This window comes from Capra hircus, chromosome 29 (genome assembly GCF_001704415.2).
Source record: "Capra hircus breed San Clemente chromosome 29, ASM170441v1, whole genome shotgun sequence".
NCBI classification, from domain to species: Eukaryota; Metazoa; Chordata; class Mammalia; order Artiodactyla; family Bovidae; genus Capra; species Capra hircus.
Genome location: NC_030836.1, coordinates 11,267,069 through 11,292,369, shown reverse-complemented (window position 1 = coordinate 11,292,369; position 25,301 = coordinate 11,267,069). Strand labels below are relative to the sequence as shown.

General features: G+C 41.3%; 1 protein-coding gene across 20 annotated transcripts in view; it reads right to left on the bottom strand.

The window, feature by feature from the left end:
* Positions 1-25,301, bottom strand: part of DLG2 (discs large MAGUK scaffold protein 2) — a 2,364,981-nt gene that overhangs the window by 427,693 nt on the left and 1,911,987 nt on the right. For all 20 annotated transcript variants that reach the window (XM_018042817.1, XM_018042821.1, XM_018042823.1 and 17 more), the window contains one exon: positions 1,785-1,941. In XM_018042817.1, the coding sequence (XP_017898306.1) occupies positions 1,785-1,941 (157 nt within the window). The remainder of the gene's footprint in view (positions 1-1,784; positions 1,942-25,301) is intronic.

The following is a 25,301-nucleotide window of genomic DNA, read 5'->3' as shown; positions in this document are numbered from 1 at the left end:
GTGAAGTTATATCTTATATGTCATTTAAGTACAGAAGAAGTAGGTCAGGGGGAGTAGTTGAAGGGGTGATGATAGGCGATAGAATAAGGGCCTGGCGCGGGGCCTTGCCCTAATTCTTCCATACTCAACCCTTCTAGACATCTGATAGCTGATGAGTGAGCAGGAACCTCTACATGTGGGAGAACCACAGACATACAAAAGGGAGGGTCAAGCCTGCAGACCAGTGGGCGCTGCTCAGGTCAACTGACTACATCCTATAGGTAAATAATGTGTGCAGGGTGGTGGTGATGGTTAACAAATATAAGGTCACAGCTATAAAGCAAAGATGAATTTTCCAAAAGGCACAATGAAAACCACAAACTAAATGCTTTATTTAGTTACGAATCATAACCATCCCCATAAAACTGGGCTCCTTAAGTAATTCTCTGTTCTTATTTGCGTGATTGCCAAAACTGCAGAGTGGACATGAACAGTCACAGTGGATTCAACTACTTATCATAGAATTTATCCCAAGGAGGTGGCTTGGTGTAATAGAAAGAAGCATCAATAGATATTCAAAGAGAAGAAAGGGCTTGGAGAAGAGAGGAGTCGGGAAAGCAGGATGGAAGGAAGGATGGAAGGAAGGAAGGCGGGTAAGAGGAGCTGGGTGAAGGATATTAAGACTGAATATTTAAGTCCAAACTCTGACTCTCTAGTTAGGTGCATTTTTTTTTTTTTTTTTTTTTTGCCATGCTACATGGGTTGCAGGATCGTATTTCTCTGACCCGGGACTGAACTCATACCCACTGTAGTGGAAACACAGAATCTTAACCACTGGACCACCAGGGAAATCCCCAAGTTAGGTGGACTTTGACAAGTTATTTAACCTCTCTGAACCATATTCTTTTCATTTGGACATGGTGATTTACCTTTCACAGTGACTGTGAGAATATAAATAACTTTTATAAAGTAATTACTTTTCTAATATGGCTGGTACATAAGTCCTTACTGACTCATTGCTAGTAATTTTTCTATTTAGGTAAATGGTGATGCGCTACCACTTAGCAACATCACCAAATTGTGTGTAGCACTATTTTACACGTTATACATTTTTTAAAAAATTATTTGTATTTCTGGCTACGCTGAGTGTTTGTTGCTGTGCAGGCATTTCTCTAGTTGCGGCGAGTGGGGGCCACTCCCTGGTTGTGGTGTGCGGGCTTCTCATTGCGGTGGCTTCCTTGCTGTGGAGCATCTTGGGCCTGTGGCCTTCGGCAGTTGTGGCTTCTGGGCTCTAGCACAGGCTGCATAGGTGTGGCACGCAGGCTTAGTTGCTTGGTGACATCTGGGATCGTCCCAGAACAGGGATCGAACCCGTGTCTCCTGCACTGCCAGGCAGATTCTTTACCACTGAGCCATGGAGGAAGCCCCGACATTATTCTTAAACAGTTACACGCAATAAACTGCATGCATCATGAAGAGGCCGTTTTTAGAGTATAAGGAAGGACTTTGAAAGAAATTTAGCATTTTGAAAAATAAGTAATACACTGAAAAGAATGCATGATTCTCAATGTTCTATTGGATACAAAAACGTCTCAGAAAATCTAAATGAAAACACTAGCACCTCTACCTGTATCTGAAGAAAGTAACACGCCTCAAACCGCAACACCATTTAAATCGCAACATGCACCTGAAGCCATAATGCTTTCTTCCGTATTTCCTTTGGAATGAAGGTGCTTTTGGATTTATAACTGGAGGGGACTTTCTCTCAGAAAGTCAGGGAATAAAGATTAAGGAGCAATACTCACAGATAGGATCTGGTCTCCTCTCTGAAGCTCCCCGCTCAGGTCTGCCGGTCCACCAGCCAGAATGAAGGAGACAAAAATACCTTCTCCATCTTCTCCGCCCACGATGTTGAAGCCCAGGCCAGTGGATCCTTTATGCAGGACCACCTTGCGGGGCTCCCTGCAGAAACAAGTGGAGAATCACGTCCATAGGGTGGCCCAGTCAAGATTTACATCGCTTTTACTTACTACCTAGGAAAACGGCTTCTCCAATTATGATACATTTGCATATCAAAAATATGCTAATATCAGGGCAGATGTCTGAATTCCTCACTGTAACAGATGCCAATATACCATGCAAGTTTGTCCCTTAATTCTAAAACCTTTCATTAAACTAGCTTTACTTCCAGTTTTCCTTTGTTGATAACATCTGTTCTTGTACTGAGCACTACTACAGCAGAATTCAATAGGATGGATGTATCCAACAAGAGGAAGAGAATTTGGGGGACAAGGGACTAGACCGAATAGGCCAGACGATGAACTATATTACATGACAGCCTCTGGGCTTGTGTCTTGTTTAATTAAAATTTACTCTGGAGGCAGTGGGGACTCACTGGAAGATTTTTGAGGCATGAATAATATTTAAATCAGTTTTAGGAAGATTACAAATGGCCATATGTAGGATTGATGGAGTTGGAAGCACAGATATGATGGGAGACAGGAAAACTACTGAGGCTGTTGACCAAGTAAGCCAGGTTTAGGGAAGTGACAGCCTGCCCAAAAGGGATGGCAGTGATGATGAAAAGAAAGGGCCACATGCAAGAGGTGATTTGAAGGCAGGAACAGAGGTTGTTTCGGGTATTGGAGGAGGAAGGAAGAACATATAAGTACTTGCAAAAAGGGGAGAGAGGGAAGGTGGAACCCAGGGTACGAGCATCAGTATGATTTTGCCATGCTTAATTCCAGGTACTAGTCAGACATCCTTGTGGAGATGTGTGAAGCAGTTAGAGACAAAGGATAGGAATTTAGATTCTCAGAGAGGACTGCAAAGGCAGATTTGAGGGTCATCAGTAAAAGGATGAGAGATCAAATCTTAAGCCAACAGTGCACTGAGATTGTTTAGAGGTTGAAAAATTATGGAACACAGAATTGCAAGGGTTCTAAGAAGGCATCTAGTCGAACTGTCTCTATCAGTAGTTTCAAAAAAATGTTATCCTGCAAGCCTCAGGTTTGACCAAGATTTTTTTTTTTTAATATCACCTACCCGTCTCTTTCAAATATCTCAGTTCCAATTATGAAATGTTTCTCTTCTATTTTCCTACTCTTAATGATATAAGAATGACAAAAAAGTCCAATATATTTTTATTTTTTTAAATTAATTTTTTATTGGAGTATCACTGCTTTACAATGTTGTGTTTCTGCTGTGCAATAAAGTGAATCAGTTATACATAAACATATTGTTGTAGTTCAGTGGCTAAGCCATGACCAACTCTTTGTGACCCCATGGACTGCAGCATGCCAGGCTTCCCTGTCCTTCACCATCTTCTGGAGTTTACTTCAACTCGTGTCCATTGAATCAGTGATGCCATCCAGTCATCTCATCTTCTGCCACCCTCTTCTCCTCCTGCCCTCAATCTTTCCCAGCATCAGGGTCTTTTCCAGTGAAGTAGCTCTTTGCATTAGGTGGCTAAAGTATTGGAGCTTCAGCTTCAGCATCAGTCCTTCCAATGAATATTCAGGGCTGAGTTCCTTTAGGATTGACTGACTGACTTGATCTTGCTGTGCAAGGGACTCTCAAGAGTCTTCTCCAACATCACTGTTCAAAAGCATCAATTCTTTAGCACTCAGCCTTCTTTATAGTCCAACTCTCAGATCCATACATGACTACTGGAAAATCCATAGCCTTCACTATACAGACCTTTGTCAGCAAAATGACATCTCTGCTTTTTAATATGCTGTCTAGGTTTGTCATAGCTTTTCTTCCAAAGAGCAAGTGTCTTTTAATTTTGTGGCTTCAGTCATTGTTTGCAGTGATTCTGGAGTCCAAGAAATTAAAGACTGTCACTATTTTTCCACTTTTTCTCCTTCTGTTGGCCATGAAGTGAAAGGACTGGATTCCATGATCTTTGTTTTTTGAATGTTGAAATTTTAAGCCAGCTTTTTCACTCTCCTCTTTCACCCTCATCAAGAGGATCTTTAGTTCCTCTTTGTATAAGCATAGCCATTCTCTTTTAGATATCCTTCCCACTGAGGTCACCACAGAGCACTGAGTAGAGTTTCCTGTGCTACACAGTAGGTTTTTAATTAGCTAGCTATTTTATACATAGTAGTGACTTTATGTCAATCCCAATCTCCTGATTCATCCCAACCCTATTTCCCCCCTTTGGTAACTTAAGTTTGTTCTCTCAATCTATGACTCTCTTTTTGCTTTGCAAGTAAGTTCATCTGTACCATTTTTTTTTAGACTCTACATATAAACAATATTATATGATATTTAAGTCATCATATTAATGACTACACAGACTTTTAAATTTGCTATCACATTTCCTGGCATAAAGAGATGCAGTATATCTATTTTACCCTTATTTGAGGAAAGGTGTACAATGCACACTAGAGCTTGGACTATAATACGTAACAATGCTGTGTATTAAGAGGTAATTTGACATAGAGTTAGCTCATTCTGATGGGGGCAGACTACCGATACGCAATACATGCAATAAGTTAGTTTGTTATATGGTATGTTAGAAAGCAGTAAATATTTTGGGAAAAAGAGAAAGTGGAGGAGTGCAAGGACAGGTGCTTGCAGGGATGAACTTGGGCAGGATTTACTGAAAAGGTGACAGTTGAGGAAAGACTGCAGAGGTGAGGAATCTCATCATGGTATCTAAAGGAGACGTTCCAGCTAGAAGGGACAGAGGCACTAATGTGGGAAGGTGCCTGGTGTTGTCAAGGAAGAGCTAGGAGGCCACTGTGGCTGAATGAGTGAACAAGGGAGGGAGAATAGTGAAAGATGATGTCAGTGTACTAGTTTTCTATTGATGAGTAACAAATTACCACACACACCCACTATTACCTCACAGTTTTGTAGGTCAGAAGTCGGGGTGGCCTTGTCTAGGTTGTCTGCCTAGGATTTCATAAGGTTATTATCAAGATGTCAGCCAGGACAAACTTTATTGGGATGCTCTGGGGAAAAAGCCAGATCCATATTCAAGGTAGCTTGTTGGCAGAATTCAGTATCTTGTACTTGTATTTTTACATATATCGGGTTGGCCAAAAGAGTTCGTTCAGTTTTTCCTGTAAGATTTTATGGAAAGAATCCAAATGAACCTTTTTTTGGCCAACTCAGTATTTTATTATAAGGAATTGACCGATGGAGCCATGAATAATGAGAAGTTCCAGGATCTACAGTCAGCAAGCTGGAGACCCAGGAGAGCTGATGGTACAACTTCCAGCGCAAGTTTGAGCCCAAAGTTAGGAGAAAAGCAATGCCCCAGATCAAAGGCAGAAAGAAAGAGCAAACTCTCTCTTACTTTGTCTTCAGTTTTATTCAGGCCTTCAGTGGGTGGGATGGGGCTACTCATATGAGAGAGGACGATCAGCTTTACTCAGTACACTGATACAAATGATAGTCTCATCCAGAAACATCCTCACAGACACACCCTGAATAAGGTTTAATTATCTGGGCACCCTGTGACCCAGTCAAGTTGACATACAAAAGTAGCCATAACAAAGACTGAGGTCCTGTTTCCTTGCTGGCTGCCAGTTGGGAGTCTCTCTCAGCTTCTAGAGGCCACCCCTTTTCCTTCTCACGTGGTCCTCTCTAAACTTCAAGTCAGAAATGGTACACCGAATCCTTTCCTTTTTTGGAAGCTCTCTGGCTTGTTCTTCTGCAGCTGGCTGGATTTAACTCTCTGCTTTTCCAAGGTCTGTGTGATTAGGTGTGAAGCACCCAGATGATTCTTAACCTTAAGATCAACTGCTGAGTAACCTTAATTACATTTGTAAACTTCCTTTTCCATGTAAGGTAACTTAACTGTGGGAGCAACACCAGAAGGTGGAGATCATGGGGCCATTCCAGAATTTTGACTCCCACAGGCAGATAGGCAATAGGGGGATAAATCCTGAAGGGTTCCGTAGACCATTTTAAAACTTTGACTTTTACTCTGAGAGAAACAGGGACCCACTGGGAAAAATTACCTGATCTGATTTACATTTTACTTGATTACTTTGGTATAAAGTAGATATGAGGGGCAAAGATGAAAGAAGACCAGTTGGGTGGATTTTGCTGTATTTAGGCAAAATATAATAGTGCCATGGACAAGGGTGCTATTAGAGGAGGTGGTGGACAGTGGATACATTTCCAGTCTGTTTTCTTTTTCTGTTCAGATTGAGTAATTCCTGTTTTTCAACTTTCAGATTCACTGTTTCTTTCTTCTGTTATATTTATTCTGCTATGAAACCCACCTAGTGAGTTTTAAAATTTTGCTTATTTTATTTTTAAAAAGCTTTAACATTCTATTCTGTTTTTCTTTATATCTTTTATTCCTTTGCTGAGACTTTCTAAAAAAAATTGATTTCAAGTGTATTTGTTATTGCTCATTGAAGCATGATGTCTACTTTAAAATCCTTGACAGAAAATTCCAGCATCTGTGTTATTAGTACCTCAGTGTTGCTATCTTGAACATTTGTCTTTCCTATCATTGAACAATGGCTTTCCTCACTCAAGTTGAGGTTATCCTGGTTTTTGGCATGCTAAGTGGTCTTTTATTGTATATTGGACATTTTGGGTGTTATGTTGTGAGGCACTGGATTATATCCACTTTAGTCTTGCCCAGGTTGTAGATTTGTTTAGCAGATCCAAGTGGGATGGGTATTCAGCTCCCCACATGGCTCTGGAGACACCAGAGAGGAGAGTGGGGCACCAGTTTGCATTCTAGCCATTCTCCCTGCCTGCCACTTGGGGGGTAGAGGTTCAGGTCCTTCTGGACCCACTGACACCAAAGGTGGAGAGAAAGTGGCGTGTTGACCAGTACCACCTTGAACCACCTTGTTTTGCCCCTGAGAGGGGCTAGCGGTTCAGCCCTCCCCACCCCGATCGAGCCCCACGGACACTGCCCTGGTAGGTAAAGTGGTTTGCCAACAAGTGCTGCTTCATTCTCCCTCCTCCTGTCTGTTGCTACTGCCCAGGGGTAGAAGTTCAGCTCCCAGCAGGGCCCCGTCAATACCGGGAGGAAGGGAACAGAAAGCAAATCTCATTCTAGCTCGTCGCTGCTGGGTAAAGATGCAAGTTCAGCTTCCCACTGAAAGTGGAGACCAACTAACAACACCTCATACCATCTTATTCTGCCTTTTAGTTGCAGGATGGGAATGGAAGTTCAGCCCTTTTTGGCCCCTGGACACCAACCCAGTGGAAGAAATGCAGGGCCATCTCATAACTGTGTATCCCAGCTGTCTCTGCTGGGGCCAGAAGTCCAGCTATCCACATGGTCTACTGGTACCACAATGGTGAGTGGACGACTTTTTCTTTGTTATCTGGTAAGAGTAGGACCCCATGGCCCCAAACTTCCCTGTTCTATTAGTCTACTCCTTCCCCAGTCCTTTGGTTACAGGGAGCAGGCTTTTCTTGAGGCTTTTTAATCTATACGTAGTGGCGGTTTCAAGGTATAGCCTTCTCTGGCCCATCCAGGATATACGGGATGCAGAAAGAAAATCCAGATAACTCACATCAGTGTCATTCCTCTTTGAGCTGGCCTCACATCTTCCAACTTAAAAAAAAATATATTTATTTGTTTATGGCTGTGCTGGGTCTCTGTTGCTGCAAGCAGGTTTTCTCTGGGCTGCAGCGAGCAGGGGCTACTCTTTCTTCATCGTAGTACGCAGGCTTCTCATGGTGGTAGTTTCCCTTGTTACAGAGCGTCTCTGCAACACTTGGACCCCAGGGCTCTAGGGCACATGGGCTCAGTAGCTCCACAGCAGGTAGGATCTTCCCGGACTAGGGATCGAACCCACGTCCCCTGCATTGGCAGGCAGATTCTTAACCACTGGACCACCAGGGAAGTCCTTTGTCCAGCTTTTTAGAGTGTTTTCATGTTTGTTTGATTATGTCTAAAGTTGTTTTTGCTTTTCTACATAAAAGGGAAAATTAGGGAGGAACGGGGATACTTTCCATTGGCTGATACCGGAAATCCAGGTTCTAGACACGTTTTTGAAGGTAGGGGTTAACAGGATTTTTGACAAAAAAGTTATTATTAAAAATATCTTTTCTCCCCCCCAGTATAAATCACATACTCTCAGTGGGACCAATGACATTCAAGCTATAGATAATAAACAGATGGCAGGAAGGAGGCTATTATGACTCTGTTTACCGACATGCCAAATGTTGTAACTGATGCTTTCTGTGCATCATTCCATTTATTCTTCAAAACAATCCAATGACGGAAGTATACTGATGTCTGCAACAACTTTGAAACTAATCCTAAAAGGAAGATGGATTGGTGACTGGATAGGTTGAAGAGGAAGTGTAGTGAAATGTTGAAGCCAGAATCTAGATGGCAAGTATATGGGTGTTCATTATAACATTCTTTAAATTTCTTCATGTTTGAAAAATTTTATAACAAAATATTGAGAAAAGTAGACAACCTGATGAAGAAATTATTTTGACAGCTCTCTATTGTAGTTAAACAAGACTGCTTGCCCAACTTTTTACTGAGTTTAGTAAGGAGCAAAGGCAGAACTAAGGCACAGATTTTCTAATTCAAAATCCAAGAGTGTCAAGTACAATATATTCCAGAGATTGTCAATTGACAAGTTGGAGGCTTGATATGAACCACAGTGTTAACAAATTTTTGAATTTGTTGCTCATGTTTAAAATTAGAAAAACTTGCATAAAATGTGGATTCACGGCTTTACATGGGGAAAAAACCAACCCAGACATTCTATGAATACTCAGTCTCATTGCATAGCAACAGTTGTCTAGAACAGGGCCCACTTAGATGGGGTAGTCATTCTCTAGCTTGCCATTCATCCTCTGGTCTCATCTCTGCCTCATGTTCCTCAGACCAGAAAAGCTATAAGTTGCATCACATTTGCCCTTCTTGCAAAGTTAAGAGGAAAGTAAAGCATTTCTTGTACTCATGGTTCTATCAAAAATGGGAAAATTTTGACTTTGTGGAGGCAGCCTGATGTTTAAATAGAAAAATGGGAGAGAACAAAATTCATTTGGTACTAAGGATTATCCTTACATGTTTAATATGCAAAACAAGTCTCTGCAGAAAGAATACAGCTTTTAAGATTATAATAAATCATTAGACCCCATTACATATCTATGTAACTTACATAGGGGCATATTGTTAGTGACCTCTGTGCATAAAATATATCATTTGTGAGTGATGGTAGTTTTTATTTGTTTTCCTTGGACAAGTCTTTTAAACTAAGTTATTTGGAAATTTCTCATCTCTTGAGATTTAAATGTGTTTTTAAAAAGAGAATTTTGTATCACAGTAAATTAGGATGTTTATTTTAATTAATAAGGAGAAACACCAAAGAAATAAATCTGTAAAATTCTATGCAAATAAAATGTCCTAAGCATACTCCAAATGATTTACTTTTTCTAATTTAAAATTCTTATGCTAATAACCCGTTATATTATGTGGAAGATTTTAAAGAGTTTTCATGTCAAAATAAAACAAACAAATATAACAAATATATAACAAAACAGAAACAGACTCACAGATAAAGAGAACACACAAGTGGTTACCAGGAGGGAGAGGGAAACAGTGGAGTGGGGCCAAATGGGGATTAAGAGATACAAACTGCTATGTATGAAAGGAACACACTAAGAGTACCTATTGCACAAAACAGGAAATAGCCAGTGTTTTATAAGAACTTTACTGTTGTTCAGTTACTAAGTTGTGTCTGACTCTGTGACCCCATAAACTGCAGCACGCCAGCCTTCCCTGTCCTTCACTATCTCCTGAGTTTGCTCAAACTCATGTCCATTGAGTCAGTGATGCCATCCAGCCATCTTATCCTCTGTTGCCCCCTTCTCTTGCCCTCGATCTTTCCCAGCATCACGATCTTTTCCAGTGCGTCAGTTCTTCGCATCAGGTGGTCAAAGTATGGAGCCTCAGCTTCAACATCCGTCCTTCCAATGAATATTCAGGGTTGATTTACTTTAGGATTGACTGGTTTGATCTCCTTGCAGTCCAAGGGACTTTCAAGAGTCTTCTCCAGCATCATACTTTGAAAGCATCAATTCTTTGTTGCTCAGCCTTCTTTATGGTCCCATTCTCACATCCATACTATAGCTTCGACTATACAGACCTTTGTCGGCAAAGCGATGTCTCTGTTTTTTAACACGCTGTCTAGCTTTGTCATAGCTTTTCTTCCAAAGAGCAAGTGTCTTTTAATTTTGTGGCCATAGTCACCTTACATAGTAATTTTGGAGCCCGAGAAAATAAAATCTGTCACTGTTTCCACTTTTTCCCCAACTATTTGCATGAAATGACGGGACAGGATGTCATGATCTTCCTTTTTTTAATGTTGAGTTTTAAGCCAGCTTTTCACTCTTCTCTTTCACCTTCATCAAGAGGCTGTTTAGTTCCTCTTTGCTATCTACCATTAGAGTGATATCATCTGCATATCTAAGGTTGTTGATATTTCTCCCAGAAATCTTGATTCCAGCTTGCCATCCAGCCTGGCATGTGCATGATGTACTCTGCATGTAAGTTAAATAAGCGGGCTGATAATATACAGCCTTGACATACTCCTTTCACCTCCTTTCACAATTTTGAACCAGTCTGTTGTTCCACGTCCAGTTCTAACTGTTGCTTCTTGTCCTGCATATAGGTTTCTCAGGAGGCAGATAATGTGGTCTAGTATTCCCATCTCTTTAAGAATTTCCCACAGTTTGTTGGGATCTACACAATCAAAGGCTTTAGCCTAGTCAATGAAGCAGAACTGTAGATGCTTTTAAAAATTCCCTTGCTTTTTCTATGATCCAATGGAGGCTGGTAATTTGATTGGTGGTTCCTCTGCTTTTTTCTAAATCCAGCTTGTAAGTTCTCAGTTCACTTATTGCTCAAACCTAGCTTGAAGGATTTTGAACATAATCTTGCTAGCATGTGAAATGAGTGCAATTGTACGGTAACTTAAACATCCTTTGTCATTGCCTTTCTGTGAGATTGGAATGAAAACTGACCTTTTTCAGTCCTGTGGCCACTGCTAAGTTTTCCAAATTTGCTGGCATATTAAGTGCAGCACTTTCACAGCATCATCTTTTAGGATTTGAAATAGCTCAGCTAAAATTCCATCACCTCCACTAGCTTGGTTCATACTAATGCTTCCTAAGGCCCACTTGACTTCACACTCCAGGATGTCTGGTTCTAGGTCAGTGACCATACCATTGTGGTTATCTGGGTCTTTAAGACCTTTTTTGTGCAGTTTGTTCTGTGTATTCTTGCCATTTCTTCTTAATCTCTTTTTTTAGGTCCTTGCCATTTCTCTCCTTTATTGAGTCCATCTTTTCATGAAATGTTCACTTGGTATCTCCAATTTTCTTGAAGAGATCTCAACTCTTTCCCATTCTATTTTTTCCCCCTGTATTTCTTTGTATTGTTCACTTAAGAAACCTTTCTTATCTCTCCTTGCTTTTCTCTGGAACTCTGGATTCAATTGGGTATATCTTTCCCTTTCTCCTTTGCATTTTGCTTTTCTTCTTTTCTGTTATTTGTAAGGCCTCTTCAGACCTTGTTACATTTTGCCTTGTTGCATTTCTTCTTCTTGGGGCTGGTGTTGATCACAGTCTCCTGTACAATGTCACGAACCTCCGTCCATAGTTCATCAGGCACTCTATCAGATCTAATCCCCTGAATCTATTTGTCACTTCCACTGTATAATCATAAGGGATTTGATTTAGGTCGTACCTGAATGGCCTAATAGTTTTCTCTACTTGCTTCAAGTTGAGCCTGAATTTTGCAATAAGGAGCTGATGATCTGAGCCATAATCAACTCCTGGTCTTGGTTTTGCTGACTGCATAGAGCTTCTCCATCTTTGGCTACAAACAATATCATCACTCTGATTTCAGTACTGACGATCTGGTGATGTCTGTGTGTAGAGCTGTCTCTTGTATTGTTGCAAGAGGGTGTTTGCTATGGCCAGTGCATTCTCTTGGCAGAACTGTTAGCCTTTGCCCTGCTTCATTTTGTACTCCAATGCCAAACTTGCCATGTATCTCTTCACTTCCTACTTTTGCATTCCAGTCCCCTATGATAAAAAGGACATCTTTTTTTGGTGTTAGTTCTGGAAGGTCTTGCAGGTCTTCATAGAATCATTCAGCTTCAGCTTCTTCGGGATTAGTGGTTGGGGCACAGATTTGGATTACTGTGATATTGAATGGTTTGCCTTGGAAATGAACCGAGATAATTCTGTCATTTTTGAGACTGCACCCATGTACTCACTGTGGACTCTTTTGTTGACTATGAGAGCTACTCCATCTCTTCTGAGGGATTCTTGCCCACTGTAGTAGTTATAATGGTCATCTGAGTTAAATTTGCCTATTCCGGTCCATTTTACTTCACTGATTCCTAGAAGAGCTTTAAATGGGGTGTAATCTATAAAAACACTGGATCACTATGTTGTACACTTGAGACAAATATTATAGATCAACTGCACTTAAAAAATAAAAAATAGGGTGTTTCAATGTATATTTTCCCTTTTGAGGATCAAAACCCTGTGAAAAATTAGAAGTTCTATTTTTTAAAACTTCATTTTTATTTTATATTGGAGTATAGTTGATTTACAATGCTTTGTTAGTTACATGTGTACATATAGAGTATAAGTGATTCAGTTATACATATATCCATTTTTTTCAGATGCTTTTCTTTTTTTTTTTAACAGGCTATTGAGTTCCCCTTGCTATATAGTAGGTCCTTATTGTTCATCTACTTTATATAAAGTAGTATGAAAAGTTCTATTTTTTGATGCTTTGGTAAGTCAACTAGTTTACATTAGTTGCTAAGCTAGTTTATTGTTCACACAGCTAGTAAGTATCAGAGCTAGTCTTTTTTTTTTTTTTAAGGCACAGCTTCTTCCTCTAGTTTTATTGAGGTATAGTTGGCATGTAATACTGTATAAGCTTACGGTGTACGGCACAGTGATTTGACTAATATACATCATGAAGTGATGATCATAATAAGTCTAGTAAACATCCATCATCTCATGCAAATTTAAGAAAGTACATTTTTTTCCTTGTAATGAAAACTCTTAGGATTCAGGCTCTTAACATCTTTCACATATAACGTACAGCAGGGTTAATATACTTATCATGTTGTACATTAGACCCCTAGTACTTATTTATTTTATAACTGGAAGTTTGTACCTTTTGACTGTCTTCACCGAATACCCACTCCTTCCCACCCTCTGCCTCTGATAACCGCAATCCGATCTATTGTTTTTTTATAAGTGAGAGAGTTTTTAAGGGCAGTTTTGTTGTTGCTGTTTAATCGCTAAGTCATGTCTGAGTCTTTGCAACCCCATGGACTGTAGCTCGCCAGGCTCCTTGGTCCAAGAGCAGTTTCAGTTCAGATAAAATGCAGAGGAAGGTACAGATTTCCCATTAACATCCCGCCCCTACACAGGTATAGCCTCCCTCGCTCTCAATATCCCCCACGAGAGCGCTACACTTGTTACAATGGACGAACCCACACTGACCTGCCCTTATCACCCAAAGTCCACAGTTTACATTAGGGTTCACCACTCTAGGTGTTCTCCATGCTATGGCTTTGCACAAAGGGTATAATGTCACGTACCCATCATTATCGTATCACACAAAAGTAGTTTCACCACCCTTAAATGCCCTGGTTCCACCTATTCATCCCACTCTCCACACAACCCCTGGCAAGCCCAACCTTTGTACTGTCTGCACAGCTTTGCCTTTTCCAGAATGCCATATGGTTGGAATCCTACAGTATGAGGCCTTTCAGACTGGCTTCTTTCACTTGGTAATATGTGTTAAGATTGCTTCCTGTCTTCCCATGGCTTGATAGCTCGTTTGCCTGGAGTGCTAAATCACAGTCCAGGGTCTGGGTATACCTGTTTACTTAGTAATTCATCTACTGAAGGACACACTGGATGCTTCCAAGTCTTGGCAGTTGTAAACAGAGCCACTGTAAACCCCTATGTGAAGGTTTTTGTGTGGACATACATTTTCAATTCATTTGGGTAAATACTAGAAGTGTGATTGCTAGATCTTATGGTAAAAGTAGTAAGAGAGTGCCAACCCGTCTTCCTAAGTGGCTGTACTAGTTTGCATTCCTACCAACAATGACTGAGAGTTCCTCACTAGCATTTGGTGTTGACAGAGCTCTAGGTTTTTGCCATTCTCATATGTATGTAGTGCGTTCCCACTGTTTTGACAGGGCCAGTCCCTTTACTATAAGTATTTTGTCCATTAAATGGAGAGATAATGTAAGCAATGAAAATTTAAAAACTAAGCTAAAATATACTTTGTATAAGCCAGAGGAAGACCTCAATTTAAAAAATGCATCACAAAACATTTACAGAATATAGTTTCCAGAATTACTGACTCTTAAAGGTTCACTTTAACTGCCCTTGGCTTCTATCATTTGAACCAAAACTTCAGCACTTCATTATATGTTGCCTTGTACTCTTCTCTCTGAACATCAAGGTATCCCCTCAACCTCTCTTTTCTCTCTAGTTCAGGCCTAGACTTTTAGGACCGTTTCCTAATTTGAAGATTCTTTGAGTCCAGTTTCAGTGTTCCAAACACACTCTTTCCACTAGAATGACAGCTGATTCTCTTAGTTCCCTGCTTAATTGGCACCAGCTGTCCTGGGCTCCATATCATATCAACTCTAGTGCTTCTTTGAGTTGGACATGTTGCTTCATTTCTCCACTCCTTGGCTCAGGCCATCTTAAAACTCAGTTCAAACATTCTGCCCCTCCAGGTTCAGGTGATCACCTGGTCCACACTGTCTGGCCCACATACTTCCGTAGTAGCACTCATCACATTGTGCAGCGATTACTCATAGATTCCTCTCCATTAGTAGACTGTCAGACACTAGCAATTATCTAGCAGCGGCAATACGCCTGACAACCAGGAACTGAGGAAATCATCACTGAATCAATGAATCAACTCTTACAGTGATTTAGATCTCACTTTACCCTCTGCTTCAAACTATAATCATTTTCACAAATATCTATTCTTTTTGGCAGATTTTTTTCAGGGATAGAAAAATCTAAAGTCCACATTGAAAGAACAGATAACACAAATGAGTGAAGCAGGCTGAGTCGGGATTGTAACAGACTGAGGATACATTCTCTCTCAAGGGGATTTCTGCTTAAGTCTGGACAGTTGCTCAAGCAGGAATACTGACTAGCATTGCCAGATTCTCCAATTTCTAGAGACGAGAGTCTAGATTTTATGTGAACTTTTCAGAATTTTAAGCTGACAGTGATAAATAAAAGTATGGTGCAAGTTACACACACATGTCTATATTTTGGATCCGGTTATGGGCTGCCAGTGAGACTGCACAAAACATGGTTTTCAGGGCATTCAGTGTCCGTTCCATGTTTCTCTACTCTGTGATGCTCAGTGTAGTACCTGGCTCATGGCTATTTTCTGTAACTTCAAGCTGATTTAATATTCCACACTCAGTCCCGCCTCTGTCCTTCCAAGTTCTCTCATTCTCAAATATCCTGTTCTTTTATTTTTTCCCTTTTTAAAACAATTAATTTTTTTTGGCTGTGCAGGTCTTTGCTGCTGCACGTGGGCTTTCTCTAGCTGTAGTGAGCGGGGGCTACTTTCTAGTTGCAGGGCTCAGATTTCTCATTGCAGTGGCTTCTCTCGTTGCAGAGCATGGGCTCCAGGCGCGCAGGCTTCAGTAGCTGTGGCTCATGGGTGCTAGAGGGTGGGCTCATTAGTTGCGGCACACGGGCCCAGTTGCCCCACGGCATGTGGGATCTTCCTAGACCAGAGATTGAACCTGTGTCCTTTGCATTACAAGGCGGATTCTTAACCACAGGACCATCAGGGAATCCCTCTCTTTTGTTCTATTTTTCCTTTTATGTAAGACCTGCTCAAGATTGACCTTCTTCATGATGGCCCATTCCCCAAAATTTTGAGCTACAGCTCTTATTTCTGCATGTTTATTGCCTATGCCAATGACTTTGGGTCTGATGAACATACCACCCTACATTTCCGTGAACTTTTCCCTGTGTGAGGGGATTGTGACATCCAGGGAGATTATAACCTACTGAAGGTGTGGTGTCAAAGTTTATGCACAAGAGGAATGTACAGTAAACACTTGATGATTGAGTAAATGAGCACATGCCACCAGTTTATACAGAAGTGCAATACGTTTCATACTGAAGTGATCTGAACTCTAAGTTTCATATCATTCATCATTCAGAGTTTGGGTTGTCTAGGGACCCATCTGTAGTCATTTTTCTACATTATTAAATGTGAACAGTGGAACAAAATCGTAACTCTTGTTCCTTATTAAGAATTGAGAACTCATGGATCTGGAAATTGTCCTTGGTACTCTCTTCTACCTCCTCAATTCGATGGGTGCCTCCCGTAGCATTTTCTCCGCGTATCCATAACAACACTTATGACACCTGGTTGGCAAACTTATCTCCCTCTCCAGGTAGAACGATCAACTTGAAAGCAGGGAATATGTCATTTGATTTTTGTCCCCAGTATCTGGAACAGAGTAGGTACTGTCCGCTAGTTTCAGCTTTCATATTAGACTTTAAGTTGAATCTTAAAGTCAATCTAAAGAAGATGGAACCTGGTTACTCATAATATCAAGACCTCTGTATGTGTGCTGGTGTGCTCAGACACTCGGTTGTGTCTGATTCTTTGCAACAGTGTGGACTGCAGCCTGCCAGGCTCCTCTGTCCATGGGGCTCTCCAGGCGAGAATACTGAAGCCAGTTGCCATTTCCTCCAGGGGATCTTCCCCACCCAGGAATCAAACCTGTGTCTCTGACACTGGGTTGGCAGGCAGATTCTTTACTACTAGTGCCACCTGGGAAGCCTACACACACACACATACACACCCTGAAATATTTATACTAAAAAAAACTTCTTTCCTGGAAAATCCTATAGGCAGAGGAGCCTGGTGAGGTACAGTCCATGGGGTCGCAAGAGTCAGACATGACTTAGTGACTAAACCACCACCATCCACTTAAAAACTATATTTTATTCATGAATCCAAACTTTCAGTAAACATCCAGCAGGTATGACATTGAGTCAGGCACTCTGAATACAAGGATTAAAGAGCCTGGGGTGGGAGGCGCCCCGTGTAAACAAGGTGTTATAGGAGCCCCGGACCAGGACAAGTGCTGGGTCAGAGACATGTGCCCGAGAAGCCAGAGAAGCCGAGAGCAAAGAGCGACCAGTCTTTTTCTAAAAAGGTCTTTGTCTTTTTATCCGTCACCTGGATGAATTATGTGATGTTCCCTTATGCAGTTTTACTTTTCTTTTAATGTGATGTAAAAAAGCCTTCATAATTATGAAAACATTAGGATGCTGGGCAGTTGGGGAGATGCCAGCCTGACTTGCTCCCACCTCTGGCCGAGCAGCAGTACCATCTTGTTTGGCTGGAGTCTCAGAGGACGTGCTCAGCCACTGGGGTGTTTGCAGCAGAGGGAAGCAGGGTGCTATGGGCTAGTTTTTTCCTCCTCAACCACATGGCTTAAGAAGGTTCTGGATTTTTTTTTTTTTTTAGTGACTATTTAAACCTGAAGTCTTTCTCATGACTATGGGTAGGATATTCTTTGACTCTCTAAGGTGTGTGAAGGCACTCGTCAACTCCCTAAACATCTACCACAGTGAGAGGCAGTGTGGTGTAGTGGGAAGTAACCTATGATAAAGTTTCCAGTCATCTTTCTAAAATATGTATCTGACCACGTTACTCTCTTGCTCAGAAGCCTTCCAGGGATCTGTGTGCCTTCAGGATGAAGCCTACACTTCTCAGCATGATATCCAAGTTCCTGATCATCTGACCTTCAATGCCTAACATTCTGACCCTCATGCCTAACTAACTTCACTGTGCTCCCTGCACCCACGTTCCAGCCAAACAAACCTGCCAAGCATAGAGCTGTCCCTCCCACCAGGTTGCTCCGTGTCTTATCTGTGCCCAGACTGTTCTCCAGTGCTGGGCTGTTCTCTTTGGCTAGAAAGACGCTTTCTCCTGCACCCTCATCTATGTAATGAACTTCTATTTGCCCTTCAAGACTGAGGCCTGGAGTGGTCTCCTCTCTGTTTCCTTATTCACCCTTGCCTCTAGAAAAACTGACCACATCTCCATTTTTGAAATCACATTATTTTTTCATTGATCATACCCCTATTGTTACCTTTATGTTATGAAATTACTTTGTTTCCCTATCTGTTCTCTGAATCTGTATGGCTCTGAAGAATAAAGACAGTGGTTTATTTGTTTTAGTAATGTTGGGAACTAGTACAGGCTGAGCCCATAAGACACACACACAGAGAATATATTGCATGAAAAAAGAAAAAAATAAATGTGCGGTGGGGTGAAATGATGCTGAATTCTAGTTCCACCTCTCTAGGATTGTGGGAAAACTTGGACATGCTCTCTGTGGGGCATGTTCCTTGCTTTAATAATAACTTGGCAGGAAATAATATTTTTTGTCAAGGAGAGTGATAAAATATAGAGTAGACAACGAGCTGGAAACATCTAGAAATGAGAAAAGTATTAAAGAAAAGTATACATTGAAATTCTATTTCCAGCCATTTGGCAGATTGTTGTTGTTTTGTCGCTAAGTTGTGTCTGACTCATTGCGACCCCGTGGACTGTAGCCCACCAGGCTCCTCTGTCCATGGGATTTCCCAGGCAATAATACTGGAGTGGGTTGCCATTTCCTTCTCTGGGGGATCTTCCCCACCACATCTCTCGTCTCCTGCATTGGCAGACAGATTCTTGAGTTGCTAAGTTTGCAAGTGAGAGAAATCCTTAGAGGCCAAAAATGAAGAGGGCTACAACTTTAGAGAAGAAGGCAACTGCCCAGACTAGCAGTGGACGCAGGTTTCTAGTGTCTGGAGTTGATCTCTGCTTTGAGGGTAAGCCTGTGTGGGCCTTGAGGTGGGATTAGAGCAGAGACCCTTGCCCAAAATCAGGACCCTGAAAGCCTACACCCTAAGCAAAAGGATAAAGCAAAAAATATTAGCTCCTCACTAATGTCAAGGATACATATCTGACCTGAACTTGGCTCAAAGACAAAAGGGCCAGTTTTCTCGAGGCATGTTAATCAAGGCATGTTTGAATGTGGAAGAAGTTTTATTTTAGGAGCAGAATTTACAAAACTTATTAAATTGGGAGGAGAGAGGGAGAGTCTTCCTACATGCTTGGAGAAAGAAGCATGCAGCTCCAGGGTTATGGAGCAGAGGTGCCCTCTAGCTCCGGCTCCAGGTTGCTGATGGAAATGTGCAGGCTGGTAGTGGAAAGCCACAGGACGGGCTCATCTGGCCATCCTAGCTCGATGGCGGCAGCCGTTAAGTCATCTGGCTGGCTGATTTCCTTCTCTGAGTTCAGGCTCACAAAGCCACATGCTCATTAAAATATGTTCTTCCGTAGTGTTTTTCCTAACAGGAGTGAATGTGCTAAATAGCACAGTCTGGTATCTCGAGCAGATATATTTCTCATTGTAAATTTATAACTTGGCATCATGGCATATAAGCTTGATCACCCCTGGATACACTGACAGAAATTGAGTTTCAGAGCATGTAGACGTCAGGCTCAGATTTAGTACTGTGATTATCCAATAAGGGGCTTCCCTCATGGCTCAGCTGGTAAAGAATTCGCCTGCAATGCGAGAGACCTTGGTTTGATCCCTGGGTTGAGAAGATCCCCTGGAGAAGGAAATGGCTACCCACTCCAGTATTCTTGCCTGGAAAATTCCATGGACTGTATAGTCCAGGGGGTCACAAAAAGTCGGACACAACTGAGTGACTTTCACTTCACTAACCCAGTAAGGGACGGTTAACCTCAGGTCATGCATAGAGCCAGCTGGTTTCCCTGAGCCCTCTCTTCTTTATTTCTCTATAAATACAACTGTATTCATGTGAGCAATGTTGTTAAGGAAAAAAGGGTCAAAGAGACTTTTCAGCAGGACGGGAAGGAGTGTATTAGTCTAGGTGTGAAGAGGGGGCATAGTGAAGGTGATGGATTAAAGGTAAATCACAGAAAGCCTCAACGCTGCTTGTGGGTTATGACTGATGTCTCATCTCTAAATGATCCCGTTCCCCAGAAGACTGTAATGCAGTGTGTGCCTCATATTCAAATAACTGGTTAATTTGATCAGCTGGTCAAATAGTCAAGCAGATTATTGGACATCAGGCAGATACACAAAGATGAAGGAGTTTTGTTGAACTGCTGCTATGAGATGATTTTAACATAAGGCATGAGAAATCTGACATTTCAGAAGGGGATCTGTACTCTAGACTTTCTGCAGTAGAGGGTAGGCTGATGTCAGCAAAATAGTCACTGCACATATATTGAGTGTATACTAAATATACTGTGGTTGATACTGTGCAAGATACAAAGAATTTTATTACATGGGGACAGTATGGTATAACATGATACTCAAAAAGATTATATGGGCTTGGGGATTGATAGATCTAGGCTTGAAGACAGTCTTATCAATAATAGTTGATCACCTTGGTGGAGATTTTTATGGTCTTATTTTCTCAGCTGTCAATTGTGAACAATGATATCAGTTTTATGGGATTTTAAGGATGAATTGAAATACATACTAGGATCACACAGCAAGTGCTTAGTAACTTTTCCTGGGGATTTACCATTTTTGGAAAACAAATAGACATACATAAAATAATAAATCAACAATGCAAGGCCACATATGTTAAGTACCTGCTGAGTATTGTAGATGATGAGAAATCTCATTAAAGAAAAATGATTAAGTCATAGGAAGACAGGCTCTGAACTAGACCCTCATGGATGGGTTGAAACTAGTTAAGCGGAAAGAAAAGTACATGGTATTTCAGTACATGGCATGAGCCCAGGGCCAGAGGGGAGCAGATACAAGATATGTTTGGAGAACGGAGTATCACAGCTTAAACGGGATGTAGGATCTATGTCAAGGAAAACCAGAAGACAGGCAGATTGTGAAGAAACCTGAAGCCAAGCTAAGGAATTCAGACTTTATACTGGGATAAGTGAAGGCACTGACTGCTGCTTTTCTCAGGGAGATTCTGTGAATGTACTAACTTCTCTCTGTGAGCTGTAACTGTTTATATCATGCTATGCACTGTACAACCAACCCAAGATTGCCTGCAAGGAGCTTAACTGAACATCCTAAAGGCATCCTCCAGAAAACCCTGCCTGCAAAGTGAGGGGCTTTGTTTGAGGTTGTAACATACGGCCTTGGATCTGATTGGCAGCATCTAGTGTTTACTCTTTGTAAAACTCTCTCTTAGCTCTCCTGTCCAGAGAAAAAACTGTGGAATTAGTTACATATTGGAGATCCCATATAATATCCTTGATAAAAGGAATCAGATAAACAAAATGATTTTCTTCCCACAAGCATAAATCAACTATAGATTAGTTTTAATCTAATCTTGATTAGCTTGAAATATTTGGAGTTTCACATATCAAGTATAATGTAACAACCATGTTCCTCAGTTTGCTTTTGTTGAAATTTCTCAAAAAGACAAACAAGGAAGCTGTTAAATTTTGTTCTCACATATGCTCTCACTTTTCATATTCATACGTTTTAATAAATCACTGCATTTCCAAAGTAAAAGAAAATTACCCCTTTATTTCATAATATTTTGGTTGAAAACTTCCCTACTAAATTGCATGTGCCATCCATGATGACATGCATTTGTTTTGGCTTCTTTTTGCATTTTGAATTTTTAAAGAGCAGTTAATCACACAAGGAATACATTAGCAATTCTGTTAAATAAAAGAAAAACCATAGCTGTCATACAGAGTTAATTTTTATGGTTGCATCATTTGCCCTCAAGCATTCATGACTAGTGAAACATTGTTTAAAAACATTATGAAAGCTGGGTATAAGCAAAACTAATATTTTATAATCGGATTAGAAAACACATCCTGCATATTCTTCCTTAAAGGCAAAGCACATTTTGGGAAAGATTTTTAAAATTGTTTTTTGAACCAGAACTCTATGGTAATATGAAATTGCAATTAATTACCAAATGTTCCAATCCTCTGCAATTAGTGTGATATAGTGTGAGTGGCTTGGGATAATTAAACAGACATTTTTTGGATTCCAGTTTTATAGGTCTTTTCTGGACTCTAATTTGGATACATCCATTTTATTGTAGAAACATTTGTGATTGAAACTAGTTTCCTAGTCTTGACTGCAACATTATCCCCCATCGTCCTTGAAAATAGCTTCTTTCCATTTTCCATTTTGTGTGATAGAGTGAGTGGTGAGGGCAGCAAATCAGAATTGCCATGACCCCTTCCAACTCTGTGTGTGTTCGTCGCTCAGTTATGTTTGACTCTTTGCGACTCCATGGACTGTAGCCCACCAGGCTCCTCTGTCCATGGAATTTTCCAGGCCAGAATACTGGAATGGGTAGCCTTTCCCTTCTCCAGGGAATCTTCCCAACCCAGGGACTGAACCCAGGTCTCCTGCATTATGAGCAGATTCTTTACCAGCTGAGCCACCAGGGAAGCCTAAGAATACTGGAGTGGGTGGCCTATCCCTTCTCCACTGGATCTTCCCAACCCAGGGATCAAACGGGAGTCTCACACATTGCAGGCAGATTCTTTACCAACTGAGCTATGAGGGAAGCCCTTCCAACTCTACCATTATGTATAATTGCTTAATGAAAACCAGAAGTGGAGTTTTCCACTTCTAAAACTACAATGCCATTTGATTATTTAATACAAACTTAGTAGTCACCTTTTTGAACTTGTTGGAGAAGACTCTTGAGAGTCCCTTGGATTGCAAAATCAAAATGGTTAATCCTAAAGGAAATCAGTCAATATTCACTGGAAGGACTGATGCTGAAGCTGAAACTCCAGTACTTTGGTTACTTGATGTGAAGAGCTGACTCACTGGAAAAGACCCTGATACTGGGAAGGATCGAAGGCAGAAGGAGAAGGGGATGACAAAGGAGGAGATGGTTGGATGGCATCACCAATTCAATGGACATGAGTTTGAGTAAACTCCAGGAGTTAGTGATGGACAGGGAAGCCTGGCATGCTGCAGTCCATGGGGCTGCAAAGAGTCAGACATGACTGAGCAACCGAACTGAACTGCGTATTCACATTGAGGAGAGCAGAGAGGACAGGAACAGCTTTTAGTTCCTCTCCAACCTGACCTCTCTTCAACTTTCAACACTATCAACTTTCTCCTAGAGCAGCACTATCAATAGAATTTTCAGTGAGGAGGAAATGCTCCTTGTGTGTATTGTCCAAGACGATAGCCTTTAGCCACGTGTGCTATTAAGCACTTGAAATGTGGCTAGTGAGACTTAGAAACCTAACTTTTTATTCTATTTAATTCTAAGTAATTTACATTTAAATAGTCACATGTGTCTACTGGCTACTATAGTGGACACCAAAGTGCTAGAATTGCTTTCTCTCATTAAAGAGAGCTGTGTTATTTTTTCTTACCCGTCTGTCTGTTCCTTCTTAGTCTCCTTGAAGAGTTTCCCAAATCTACTTGATATTCATAAATAGTATTTATTTTCTTTTTTAATTGGAGGATAATTGCTTTACAATGTTGTGTTGGTTTTCACTGTACAACAATGCAAATCAGTCATCACTCTATAAATACAAGACTGTGCTAAGTCGCTTCAGTCATGTCTGCCTCTTTGTGACCCCATGGACTGTAGCCCGCCAGGCTCCTCTGTCCATGGGATTCTCTAGGCAAGAATACTGGAGTGGATTTCTGTGTCCTCCTCCAGGGGATCTTCCCAACCCAGGAACTGAACCCGCATCTCTTACGTCTCCTGCATTGGCAGGCAGGTTCTTTACCACTAGCGCCACATGGGAAGTCCAGTATATCCCCTCCCTCTTGAGCCTCCTTCTAATCCCCACCCCTCTAGGTCATTACAGAGAGCCTGGCTGGGCTCATAAATGGTCTTTCTCAAAGCTATATCCTTGGCTGCCTTGGACTCTCACTCCTTCCCTCTGGCTCTTCTCTACAGAGCAACTTTTCTTCCTTTAGGCCTCAGTTCTTAAATTGTATTTATTTTTGGCTGTGCTGAGTCTTTGTTGCTAAGCATGGGCTTTCTCTAATTGTGGCGTGCAGGGGCTATTCTTCATTGAGGTGCACAGGCTGCTCATTGTGGTGGTTTCTTTTGCTGCAGAGCATGGGATCTAGTCTTTAGTAGTTGCAACGGATGGGCTTAGTTGCCCTGTGGCATCTTGTGGGGTTTTCCTGGACCAGGGATCAGACCTGCGTCCCCTGCATTGGCAGGTGGATTCTTAGGCCCTGGACCACCAGGGAAGTCCTAGGTCTCAGTTTAAATGTGACTGTCTGGTCACTCCATCCAAATTAACTCCTCTGCTCTATTATTTTCTGTCGCACCCCCTGGTATGTCCCCTTCATGATACTTATCTTAGGATGAAATTATTACTCTGTTTTTCTTTGTTGTCTATCTCCCACTACAATGTCATCTTGTGCCCCTGGCACCTGGCATAGTGCCTGGCATGTATTACACCCTTGATGTTTGTTGAATACATTAATAGATGGGTGCTCTTATCCTTTCCCTTATTGATGATTCACTAATTCATATCTCTAGCTGATATTGGAGTCTCTACTCCAAATTTTTATTTACTTGCCTAAGAATGAACTCATTATCTTTCCTAGACTTTCTTTCCTTTTATTCCTTATCACGGTTAATGCTATCTCCCAGTTTTGCAATTAGAAACTTCTGCATTGCCTCTCTACTGCTTATGGAGTGCTTCTGATCATCTAACAAATGCAGTCAATTTTAATTCAGAAATGACTCTCAAATCATCCTAGCATTGTTGGTTTGGTTTAGGCCTCAGAGTTGCATAGTTGAACCTGCCAGGGTTTCCTAACTAGGCTCCTCTTGACAGTCATTCACCTCTGCACTTTCTCCTTCAAATGGCCCTCAGAGAGATTTTCTTAAAAAACAAATACAACATCCACCTTCTTTAGAGCTCCCATTGCTTCTTCACTTCCTAAGGGATGTGCACGCACGCTCAGTCGCTTCGTTTGCGTCTGACTCTTTGTGACCTTAAGGACTGCAGCCCATGAGGCTCCTCTGTCTATGGGATTCTCCAGGCAAGAATACTGGAGTGGATTGCCATGCTCTTCTCCAGGGGATCTTCCCAACCCAGGGATCGAACCTGCATCTCCTGTGCCTCCTGCATTGCAGGAAGATTCTTTACCCACTGAGCCACCTGGGAACTCTCCTTAACTCTTTTTGTATGACTTGTGAGACCTTCATGATCGGGGCTCCATGGATTCTTGCCACATTAATTATGGCCTATACCTCCCTATCACACTTCCTGTGTGGCTCTGACA